Raw genomic sequence first — 12,569 nt, 5'->3', positions numbered from 1 at the left:
TCCCAAGAACATGTCCCCCATCCTTTAATTATGATCTACATTCTTTGTTCCTAAAAAACTTATGCTCAAATAAATCTGTTAGTCTTTAAGGTGCCACCGGACTCCTTGTTGTTTTTCTAGAAAGAATAGTCTTTCAAGAAATTAGAACTGACAAGACAGTCTGTACATGGCTCTGGAAGAGCTGTTATCATCTATCATACAAGTCTTGACATTTAGATGAATTTGTTAATGAAGTATTATTGTTACTAGTGTATTGCCATTATGGTCTATAATGCTAATGTGTCTGCTCTGCAGGCAAACAAAATCCATGTAATAAAATCCTTTCAAAATATCTGTTGAAATAAGTTACCGCCATAAACAGGAGACAGCTTTCAAAAATGATTTTCATATATACACATCATGGATGGACATTCCCTTTTGGACTGCATATTTCTTTGTTTAGCTTTAAGCTAACAGCTCTTTTTAACAGCCAAGTCAGAACTACAAGATCCTGAAAGTAAGGGGTGAAGAGAGAATTGATATATAACACATTGGAAGGAATCACGATCATTACAGCAGGGGAGCCCAACTTTGCCCAACAGAGGGCTGTAATGGGAAGCTGACAGAAGAGTGAAGGCCACAGCTACAGTAAACTACATAGCACAGAGGCTACTGTTCAAGATGGAGCATTGCATGCTGAGACCAGAACCTCCATATTAATGATGAGGCTTCCTTGCACTGTGTGGGCCTGATTGGGTTTTCTCCTCGGCCACCTCTGAACTAGAGCAATGTAAACATCCAGACACAAAAAACCCCCCAAGCCCCAGTTGAAATGCTGGTGGAAGTAGAAACAGAGAGATAACCAACTCGCCCTCTTTCTTGTCTTTATTTTTAACTGGGCGATGGCTAAGCAAATGACACTGCAAAGGAGGCAAATAAGATTGAGTTTGACAAGCTGAAATACCAGAGGGTCTGACATCGGTCTCCTTTTAAACTTGGCTTCACTTTGAGAAGCTGCAAAACCAGCGGGAGGATAAGGAAGACATTTCGACACATCACACACCCACATGTTTTTCATCAGGTCACATGGCCCGAGAGCCATCTGCTGTCTGAGTCAGTAACACCTACTCTTTCCTTTTCTTGTCAAACTGCTCCCGTTGTTTTGATGGTCAAATGTAAATCTCTCTTAAAGGGAATAGCATTTGCCTCTTCAGCAATTTTTGGTCTACTGTCAGGAAAGCAAAGCTAACTTCCTTTTCCCTGGACACTACTCACAGTTTCAGGAGTGTCAAAATATCCCAAGAGAGCATTTTTCTGGAAGCTTGATGTCTTTTCTGAAAGGCATCTCACCACAGACCTGACAAATCTTACACTACCTGACTGGAAATATAACCACATGGTATTAGTGGGGTCAGGGAAAACAAGCCCTGCCTAAAATCCTCTCTGTTACTGAAGAGCCTTTAGATTAGACGCACTTTTGGTGTAACTCTGTGGAGATCAACGGAGTTATACCAGTGATGAATTTGGCCCTCTGTTTCTATGTGTCAGGTGCATGGAACTTTCCATGAGCTCCTTTCCGATTTTCATCGAGGAGCTGCCTTCCTTTGTCCCTCTTTGTTATGAGAGAATTTAGTACTTGTCAGAGGTGGTGAAAGTGATGCCCCACAGGACACCATTTATCCACAAACAACACTGCAACCTTCCCCGCAAAGCCGACCCACAAAAGAATGCAAAAATAAACATGCCTCAACCTTAACTAGACGGGACAGAACCTCTGTGTGGGAGAGGATCATTCAGTTTTAATGCTCATTCAGTGGTCGGCCCCCCTCTGTGCTGAGACTGATGAAAAAGCTGCCCGACTGAGAGAGGATTTTTTGACGTGAACATTTATCCAGCACAGACTGGACTGAGATCCACACACCCACTTCACACAGGCCACCAAACAGCATCAGGGAAAATGTCACAGCCCCATCCTCAGCTGCTGTAAATTGGCAGAGCTCCACCAAGTGAAAAAAACTCACCAATTTACACCAGTTGGCTGTGAGTCTCTACCAGTACAGGTTGGGTGTGGAATGGTGACAGACAGGCGAAAGGCTCCATTGTCCAGTTACCACTCCCTTGAGTCATGCAGCTTCCTCTTTATAAATGACTGGTGTATTCATTTTAATTTCTCCATGGGCCTCACCTCATCTAGGAATAGGGTAGTTATTTTCAGGTCATCACGAATCGCCTCTTCTGAATCGGGCTCCGGGGCTTTTTGTACGAACAAGACAAAGACATGAATTAGCCTTCACTCACTGTGTAGAAATGTTGTGACAGTTGCATCAATTGTCAATTCACCCACAGAGGCACTGGAATCAAAAATTTCAAACCTGACTGCCTACGGTTAGGCTCCCACATCTATTCTTAGGCAGCTCAATATAAGCGGCCTAAATTTCAATGGTGCTGAGGAGCGTCTGTTGCGTTCTATAGGGTCTGTGGGTGCTCAGCGCTTCGGCCTATTTAAATCCATATGTAGCCACCTAAATGTAAGTGCTTAGGTTTTCAGATGTGGTGTCCAACTCCAGGCATATTAACGGCCTGATTTTCAAAAAGTGAAGAATACCCTCTCTCTGAAAAATCATCTCCCCCCGCCAATCTTAACAAAAAGTCACTTGTCACATGGATTTAGAAGCCTAATTTTAGGAACCCAGGTGTGGACATTTTGGCCTTGGCGAGTAAAATATAAGGAAACTTTGCAAAGAGGGTGTAATAATTTATATGCACTTCTGAATTTCGGTGTATAGTATAGAAGAGGGATTATAAAAGTGTTTCATAGTAATAAACTGTATACTAGACTGCAAGAATTGATGAAAATGAGATATTACAGTATAATACAAATGTCTTATTATGGCAGGCCATAAACTTCTATATAATAGCTTTTAAGAGCATGATGATGCAGAGAAAAATAAGAACTATAAAATCTGTGTCAAGAACAAAAATAAGTTAGAACCAACTTTACCCAGATTATTAAATAGCTAAGATATCATCCAAATTGTCACTCACTACTGCCCCTCTGCTAGGTTTTTATAAACTGGAGAGAGGGTGGATACTTTATATGCATTCTCAGGTAATTTTAAGACAAGTAATTTTCCACATTACGGCAGAGTAGTTCAAGTGTGGCCCATGAAAGCCTACACTACTGCCAATCTTTATCTTTAATACAACAGCCTGGATCAAGGAAATATGGCTTCTCAGATCCTGATGGAGCGTTCCATTGCAGTGAATCCATAGGTAGAGACAGCGGACACAATGATGATATGGACACATCCCACCCACAGACACAGAGGAAGCTGGGACTAGAACTCTTGTTTTCCTTTAACTCTTCCCAAAAGGCCTCTACCAAAGGAAAACTCTGGGAATTTCTATGGGCAGCATGTCACCTAGTCTCACTCTAGGCCAGCCACTAAAGAACAGCATCACTTACTCACAATACACTACTTTATACTGGGCCCTGCAATCTGTTGGGGCCACATCTTTGTATGGAAGATGAGGAGGGCAGCAGTGTGGTGTTTTTATACTATGGTGATTAATGGGAGTCCCTGAGCAGACTTTGGTTCCCCTGAATAAAGTGTCAAACTCCTGTATGTTCTGTATGCTTCCTGTAGCTTCAGCAAGTGATGCATTAAAAAGACAGTATCCAGAGGTGAAAGTAAGCCGGTACAGCGTACCGGTAAGAGCCGGTGCGCCGTACCGGGACCGGCTTTCCCAGAGGGCAATTTAAAGCCCTGGGGTAGCGGTGGTGGGGCTCTGGTGGGGATTTAAAGGGCCCCGGAGCTCCAGACCCCACTACCCCCCCGGGGTCCTTTAAATCTCCGCCGGAGCCCTGTTGCTGAAGCTCTGGGGTAGCGGCGGCGGGGCTCCAGAGTGGATTTAAAGGGCTGGGGCGGTAGCGGCGGCTGGAGCCCCGGAGCCCTTTAAATCCCTGATGGAGCTTGGCTGCTGCTACCCCAAGGCTCAGGCAGCAGGGCTCAGGTGGGGATTTAAAGGTCTCAGGGCTCCAGCAGCTGCTACCACAGTGGAGCCCCAGGCCCTTTAAAGCTCTGCCAGAGCCCAGAGCCCCAGGGTAGCGGTGGCAGCCGGGAGCCCCCAGGGCTCCTCAGTGATTTAAAGGGCCTGGGTCTCCACTGCGGTAGCGGCAGCTGGAGCCCTGGGCCCTTTAAATTGCCCCCGAGCCCCGGTGTTCCCAGCCACCTCTGCAGCTGGTAGCTGGGGGTGATTTAAAGGGCCCTAGGCTCCCAGCTGCCACTACCGCAGCTGGAGCCCTGGCCCTTTAAATCAAGATTTAAAGGGCTTTGGGATTTAAGGCCCTGCCTCTTCCGGTCAAGGCCACGCCTCTTCTGGTTGAGGCCACACCCCCTGCTCAGGACTCCGGTGTACCGGTAAGTCCTCTAACTTACTTTCACCCCTTACAGTATCCAAACAAACCTAGGGGATCAGAGGAAATCCATAAAATCCAAATCCCCCTCTCAGAGACAGTGGCCTCCCTAAATACCTATATTAGAGAAAAAATAACTCCGAAACACACCTACTCATAATCCAGGAGCATACACGTTACACTACATGCAGACATTTAATATGTACATCCTTTGTGAGTGGATGCATGCCCTGGCAGTGCTCGTATTTCTGAATGAGCACATTTTATGGAAATCAGGTTGTATTCCCTCAACCTTGCTTATATCATCCTGTTCACCATCATTGCAAAGTAGTATTCAGACAGAACTGGCTCCTGATCAGCTTATTATTCATGGTTACATGAATGACGGCGTAGGAGGTGGAAAGAACATAAATAAAATTGGCTTCACTAGGTTATCTCAACCTGTATTACTCATAGCAGCTTTTCCCCTAGTAAATTAAAACAAACATGCACGCAGAGGCTCTAACCATACAACATGCGAGGGCCTCTTTTGGGACAAAGCGTCAACTTCTTAGCTGCAGGAACCTGTACTTATTTACCTGTGTGCTTTTGTAGAACTGTTTTAAAACCATATGTCTTACAAACGAGCATTCCAACTTCAGACCTCAATTTCTTCAAGGTATAAGAAATGAGCACAAGGGATCCGGCTATTACAAGATAATCACACCTCTGGGGAAATTACTGGGCTCACGTATCTATGTTCCACAGATCATGATAATCTCATTGGGGTCGGTTAGCCATCAGGAAAGCTTGTTAAACCAGCGTGGCTTGTCAAGCCCTTGTCATTCAGAATGCTTACCAGGCTGTCCTAGTTTATAAGGATCTCTGGATCCCATGAGCTTCCTCAGCTGGCATTTTGCACCAGTGTTTACAACACAGACACAATATTTATCTCCTAAAATCTATCATTTTTAATCTAAATTTTTTTTATAATTTAACGAATGCAGGACCCAATTCTGTTCTTATTTGCACCAGTGCGACTCTAAACTGACTTCACTGGAGTTACTGCTGATTTACACGGATGCAGGAGGAGAATCAGGCCATCTTTAAGACTGATTGATCCCGAAAAGAAGGGATCTCTGCAGGGCATAATACATATACAGAGAAAAAACGGGTGGTGACCTGTGAAAAACAGAATGGAACTTCCCTCCCTGCACCTATTATTATTATTAGTAGTAGTAGCAATTATTTCTATTATGGAAGAGCTCAAAGGCTCCAATCAGGATCCGGTCTCCCTTGTGCTAGGCACAATATAATCGCAGACAGGGGTCTCTCCTGAAGACCTTACAGTGCAAATAGACAAGACAGAGAAAACCAATATACAAAGTTCAAACAACATGTCTGGGATGAAGTCCTGTGATGCTGGGTACATGCCGTGTTAGTTACAAACCTTCCCCCTCCCTCTCTCCAGGTGCCACAGCCAGTCTGCTGTCCCAGCGTGTTGTCTTTCTATACAACTCAGATATGGTGTGAAAGAGAAGAAGGAAAGGGGTGACAAAGATTTAAGCAATATAAGCCCCCCACACAAAAGTCAAACAGCCCCCCTACAAACCTTAGCTCTTCAGGGCAGGGACCAGTTTTTTTGTTCTGTGTTTGTACAGAGCCTAGCACAATGGGGTCCTGGTCCATGACAAAGGCTCCTAAGCATCACTGTCAAACTAATAATCCATAATAATGATGAATTTTGGGGGGGTTCCTTCCCAGCCCACCAGGGCCAAATTGACATACCAGTGGTCTGGTTACTCCTCATGCTCTAGCACCATGTGGTATGGATAGGGCCCTACCAAATTCATGGTCCATTTTGATCAATTTCACTGTCATAGGATGGTAAAAGTTGTAAATTTCATGATTTCAGCTATTTAAATCTGAAATTTCACGGTGTTGTAATTGTAGGGGTCCTGACCTGAAAAGGAGTTGAACATAAGAATGGCCATACTGGGTCAGACCAAAGGTCCATCCAGCCCAGTATCCTGTCTACCAATAGTGGCCAAGGCCAGGCCCCCCGGGGGGTTGCAAGGTTATTGTAGAGGGGGTTGCGGTACTGCTACCCTTACTTTTGAATTGGTGATGGCAGGGCACTACCTTCAGAGCTGGATGCTTGGCCAACAATCGCCACTGTCCCGTCGCCCAGCTCTGAAGGCAGCGCAGAAGTAAGGGTGGCAATACTGCAACCCTCCTAAAATAACCTTGTTACCCCTCTGCAACTCCCTTTTGGGTCAGGACCGCCAATTTGAGAAACGCTGGTCTCCTCCCTGAAATCTGTATAGAATCATAGAAGATTAGGTTTGGAAGAGACCTCAGGAGGTCATAGTCAAACCCCCTGCTTAAAGCAGGACCAACCCCAACTAAATCATCCCAGCCAGGGCTTTGTTAAGCCGGGCCTTAAAAACCTCTAAGGATGGAGATTCCACCACCTCCCTTGGTAACTCATTCCAGTGCTTCACCACCCTCCTAGTGAAATAGTTTTTCCTAATATCCAACCTAGACCTCCCCCACTGCAACTTGAGACCATTGCTCCTTGTTCTGTCCTCTGCCACCACTGACAACAGCCGAGCTCCATCCTCTTTGGAACCCCTCTTCAGGTAGTTGAAGGCTGCTATCAAATCCTCTCTCACTCTTCTCTTCTGCAGACTAAATAAGTCCAGTTCCCTCAACCTCTTGTCATAAGTCATGTGTTCCAGCCCCCTAATCATTTTTGTTGTCTTCTGCTGGACTCTCTCCAATGTGTCCATATCCTTTCTGTAGCGGGGGGCCCAAAACTGGATGCAATACTCCAGATGTGGCCTCACCAGTGTCGAATAGAGGGGAATAATCACTTTCCTCGATCTGCTGACAATGCTCCTACTAATGCAGCCCAATATGGATTCTGCACTTGTCCTTGTTGAACCTCATCAGATTTCTTTTAGCCCAATCCTCCAATTTGTCTAGGTCACTCTGGACCCTATCCCTACCCTCCAGCGTATCTATCTCTCCCCCCCAATTTAGTGTAATCTGTGAACTTGCTGAGGGTGCAATTCATCCCATCATCCAGATCATTAATGAAGATGTTGAACAAAACCAGCCCCTGGGGCACTCTGCTTGATACCGGCTGCCAACTAGACATCGAGCTGTTGATCACTACCCGTTGAATCCGACAATCTAGCCAGCTTTCTATCCACCTTATAGTCCATTCATCCAATCCATACTTTTTTAACTTGCTGCCAAGAATACTGTGGGAGACCGTATCAAAAGCTTTGCTAAAGTCAAGATATATCACATCAACCACTTTCCCCCTATCCACAGAGCCAGTTATCTCACCATAGAAGGCAATCGGGTGTAGTAGAGGGTAAAAGCGCACAAAAGAACAGATTTCATGGCGGGAAACCAGATTTTACTGCCTGTGATGTGTTTTTCAGGCTGTGAATTTGGTAGGGCTCTAGGTATGGAGTAACAGCTTCTCCCTGCTGACTGGGAGCGCTGGGAGAACTGGGATGTCCCATGGGGAAATCAGGCTGCCTGCCCTGGTTCCTTGGCTTTATCTGAGACCCAGCACAGGGTTTCCACCTCCTTCGAGCTAGAAGGAAGCTTCCACCCACAAGTCCCCTAACCTCTCAACACCAGTACTGGACACGAGCCCTGTTGTCTCCCCACCCTTCCTCACCCAGCCGGTAAGTAAAGCAGTTTGGGGCAAGTGACGGAGGGAAAAGTCACACACTAAATGTTTACCTTAAAATGCAAGGGCCCAGTTAGCTGCCTATGGGCTGTCACCAATGCACCATCATTGCCTTTGTTGAACCAGCCCTGGCAGTGTTAACCATCTGGGGGGATTTAATTATTAATTATTCAACACTTTCATTCTGAAAGCACCTTAGGGTCACAACAAGGTCAGGCCCCTTTGCAACAGGGGTTGTATAAACTCATGATAATGATAATCCTTGCCCCGGGGAACTAATGGTATAAAAGATAGCAATAGGCGTAAGGAACGAAAGTGCAGTGAAACCCTGCAAAGATCTGATCCAAAGCCCACTGAACTCAATGGGAGGTTTTTCCCACTGATTTTAATGGGCTTTGGTTCAGTCTCCCAGCTGAACTTAAGGTTGCAGAGGGGTGAGCTGGAGCGGGGAAGGGCCAGGAGAAGTGTGTGGTGCCATTTAAAGAAACTGGGGAAGTCCCAGGCCAGAAAACTCTACGACACGAGCCAGTGCAATTGGTATCTAGCAAACTGGTGGCTGCTGCTTTAATTATCTCAGCAGACACCTCACACCAGTGAGCGGCTTATTGTAATATGGGTGCACTGAATAATACATATTTACTGTGAAGAAAGGAAGGTGTTATTGTGTGGGAAGAATTTGGCAGCTCTGAATACTGAACAGCAGTTTCTGCCGAGCAGTAGGATTCAACCCGGTAATCAAGCCCATTAGCATTAAAAGGAACTGTCTAAATGTCAAGCCAGGTCCGATAAATAAGCCACTAACTCATTTAGAAATGGTTCAGAATGGCAAATTAAAAGTTTTGCTGCTAATTATGTTTCTTATTTTGGAGTTCTGTCACTTCGTGCTTTTTGCTTCCATTCCAATGAGATAATCATTTGCTGCCAAGATGTTCTGAAACCTGAGGCAAGGCAAACTTGGCCATGGAAAATAAGAACTTGTCTGAACCTCAGACCTCACTCACAAGCATTTGGAAGGGTCAAAACTATGGGCGAGTGCCCACTAGCCAGGTGTCCCTTAGTATCACCCCCGCTCCCAGCCCCCATGCGGACATCAGCCTGAGACCTCTTGTCTAGACCCAGTGACTCATTCCACTTCCTGCCATTCAAAGCCCCTCTTTTCCACCCCGACTTCTGGTCCGCACCTGGGCCTTTGTGGATGTAGATTCTAGATCCATCAGAGGTCTCAGCAGATCTCAAAATCTCTGCTGGGCCCAGCCTGACTGCTGTTTTCAACTCTTGTGGGATCAAGGGCCTTCCTTAATCAGAGGTACCCCTGGAATATATTGCACTGCCCACCACTGACCTGCCCTTAAACCACCCCCTTCCCAGCTGTCAACCCTTTCTGTCTTCCTCACAACGGAAAGCATCCTTAGCCACCAGATTACCCAAACCCTCGTGTATCCTCCAGCACTGCCATGATGAGCCCCCTCCCACCCAGGGCCTGATCTTGCAAAGTGCTCGGTGCCTCCTGCAAAGTGCTGGGTGCCCCCAACTCTTGTTGACCTCAAGAGGAGTTGAGGAGTCTCAGTTCCTTGCAAGAGGCACTCAGCTATTTACAGGATGTGGCCCTTACCTTTCCTGGACATATTAGAAAGCAGTTATTTGGCCTCTGTAACTAGTCAGGGTTGGGACATCCTGACAGAAAAGTGGTAATGAAGAACTCCAAGCGTTGATGCCTGATTTGGTCTCTTAACTGCGCAGAGAGGACAGTTGTCTCATAACAGCCCAAATGGCCACATATCCTGGCATACCTTCATCATCTGACTTCTTGTCTTCTCCTCCTGCTGCATCACTTTCAGCTCTCACAACTACAGATACAGAACAAGCATGGCGTGTTTTAGTGGCTAACCTGCTTGGGCAATGGTAGTTGCCTGACCTACATGTCATATGGCCAGATTCAGGAGTGGTTTAAGTGTTAGACTTGTGGGGACTGAACTGAGACATAGGAAATGTCATAGTGAAACTGGCTGTTGGTTCAGTCAGTCAGGTACTTTGCCTCTGATAGTGACATATAACTGATACTCCTGGTGAAGGCAAACCCATTCCTCCTCCTTTATGCACCTGGTCAATCATACAGTACCAGACGATAGCATGGGAGAAACTAATTTTGACACCCCCCCAAGATGGTAATCATTGTATGCCCTGAAGCATAAAGATTGATAGCCTGTGCAATTTAGCTAGTGCAATTGCAGATGTTAATCCTATATACATACATTCCAACCAAGCAAAAGTGGGGACGCTGTGGTGAGCGAGAGGAAAGAATTAAGCAAGGTTTCTATGGAGCTTCCTCCATAAAATTTTGGAATCTCAAGTCCAAAGCCCTCCATTTTTGAAGACTAGCATGTTTCAGTTATTAAAGTGTATGGGGTCTGGGGGAGGGTGGTGGTGGAAGAGAGGCTGTGCTGGGATGGGTTTGTCTGGAATTCTGTCCTGTAATATGTTGCCTCTGTCAAATTACATTCTGTTAAAGTACCAAGAAAGACTGCACATCAAAACCCCAGGGCCCAGATTCATGCAGGTGTTTCCTACCTGACAACCACAGAGCTACGTATAGAAACCAGCATCAGCACAATACAGAACAAAAGCAAGAAAACCCACACACACGGAAGCAGGCTGCTACCCCATGCCTTCCTCCTGTCTTGCTGTGCTATGGACAGATGTCATCCTGATCTACAGATATCAAAATATACTCCTATTTGGCTTTATGTAATATTTTGGTGCCAAATTTTCTATGAAGCAATGAGAAAAATTAACTTGCTGGGTCCGTCTGCCTCATTCTTTGCTTTCCTATGTTTGCTTTGTTAGCTGCCTGTTTCTTTTCTCCTCAACTTTACCTCTAATTAAATTTCCCCCCTTTCAAGCCTTTCCCATCATCTGACCTTTTCCCACTTTCTTTTACTCTCTTTTCATTCTCCTTTCCCTCTTCCTCTCATGCTCTATGCCTCCTCCTCCCTCCCCACATAGTTCTTCCCAATGTTTTTCTGTCATCCCCCCTTCTCTCAGATTTATTGTCCACTCTCTGACTCCCCCACATTCTCCTTTTCAGTTTTCTTTTTCCCCTAGCCCGAGCTTTTTCTCACCTTTTATGGCGTCTACAGATTCCTACCCCTCCAGTAGGGCCCCTGCACTCTCCCATGGGATGGAAATATGGGAACCACTGGCAAAGTTGGGGAGGGAGGCCACATGTTGCTAAGTGTTTCATGGTGAGATTGGGGCAGGGCATGGTAGGCTGCCTCCTTCAAACACTCAAACAGGATCAGGGGAGGTGGCATGATCCAGTGCCCAGATGGAAGCTACAGTCTGAGACTGTGAATGGACAGTAGCTGTCCATGGGCTGACCCCCTCAAGCAGACTGGAGAGGTGGTCCATGCTGTGCAGGGATACAATGCCTCTTGATGCTTCTCACAGAGACACGTCTGCCTGGAAGGTCTAATACATTCTGACTCTTGCTACTTTAGTTGCCACAATAGCCTTCTGCAGTTCCGTAGGTTACTTATACTTTCTAGTTAAAAGTATTTCATTGTTATCATTTTAATTTCATCGAGCATCCCGTGTGCTTGTATTGTGGGAGAGGCCTGGGAGTCTGGAGGCTGGTGAGACAGGTACAGATAGGAGATGAGGGAAGCTGGAAGATGACTGCTTGGTCAGAAGGTAAAGGGCGAAATGTTAGATCATCAGATGGGCAAGCCCAAAGTAACACCTACCTCATTCAAATCCCCACTCATGAGCCAGAACTGTCCTGCCAAGATGCCAAAACCCCTCTAGCTTTGGTTGCTGCCCTGGACCTAATGGGGGATAAATCACTATTCCTAGACAGGGTGATTTATCCCCCATTACTACGGAGTGTTAGCCATCTCTCATCTACAGCAACAAGGCTGGGATTTTCAAAGGAGGCTAGTTCAAAACCCCACTTTAATTTACAGTGATCAGGATTATTCACAGATTCCCAGGCCAGTCCAACCTCCTGTATACCACAGGCCATAGAACTTCCCCAACATAATTTCTTTTCAACTAGCGCCTCTTTTTTAGAAAAAGCTCCAATCTTGATTTAAAAATTGCCAATGACGGAGTCTCCACAAGCGCACCCTACCTTCACCTTTGGATTTAGTTTGGTTACATTCTTCGCTTCCTTCTTCAGACTCATGTGTCTTAATTTCTTCATCTGTGTCAGGAAAGAGTACCACAGTGCCTGAAACATGAAAGCAGAGTTCATGTTACGAGTTGGTCTGATAGAGCGCCGGCTGTGCTGAACTGAACGAGGCTAATCCTTAACCAGAGACCTGTGGTGTGTGGCAATAACTCTTGTCCCACATAGCAATGTCCCTAACTTTTGTACCTGGGTAACATAGGCTCGGGAACTAGGGGCACGGCAGATGCTGCAGGCAGCATCCCCAGGTTTCACTGTGAAAAGTTTGCTGGTGCTATCAGAATGGAGCTGGCACT

At 46.0% G+C, this 12,569-nt stretch overlaps 1 protein-coding gene across 1 annotated transcript in view; it reads right to left on the bottom strand.

Annotated features, from left to right (window-relative positions):
- The window catches only part of ERICH6B (glutamate rich 6B), a 49,000-nt gene that overhangs the window by 17,681 nt on the left and 18,750 nt on the right, over window positions 1-12,569 (bottom strand). The window contains exons 5-7 of the mRNA XM_043522610.1: window positions 12,217-12,315; window positions 9,878-9,934; window positions 2,165-2,232 (exon numbers count right to left, since the gene is read on the bottom strand). Of these exons, the coding sequence (XP_043378545.1) occupies window positions 2,165-2,232; window positions 9,878-9,934; window positions 12,217-12,315 (224 nt within the window). The remainder of the gene's footprint in view (window positions 1-2,164; window positions 2,233-9,877; window positions 9,935-12,216; window positions 12,316-12,569) is intronic.

This window comes from Chelonia mydas, chromosome 1 (assembly GCF_015237465.2).
Source record: "Chelonia mydas isolate rCheMyd1 chromosome 1, rCheMyd1.pri.v2, whole genome shotgun sequence".
In the NCBI taxonomy this organism is placed as follows: Eukaryota; Metazoa; Chordata; order Testudines; family Cheloniidae; genus Chelonia; species Chelonia mydas.
The sequence above is the reverse complement of the archived record's forward strand: the minus strand, read 5'-3'. Positions and strand labels throughout refer to the sequence as shown.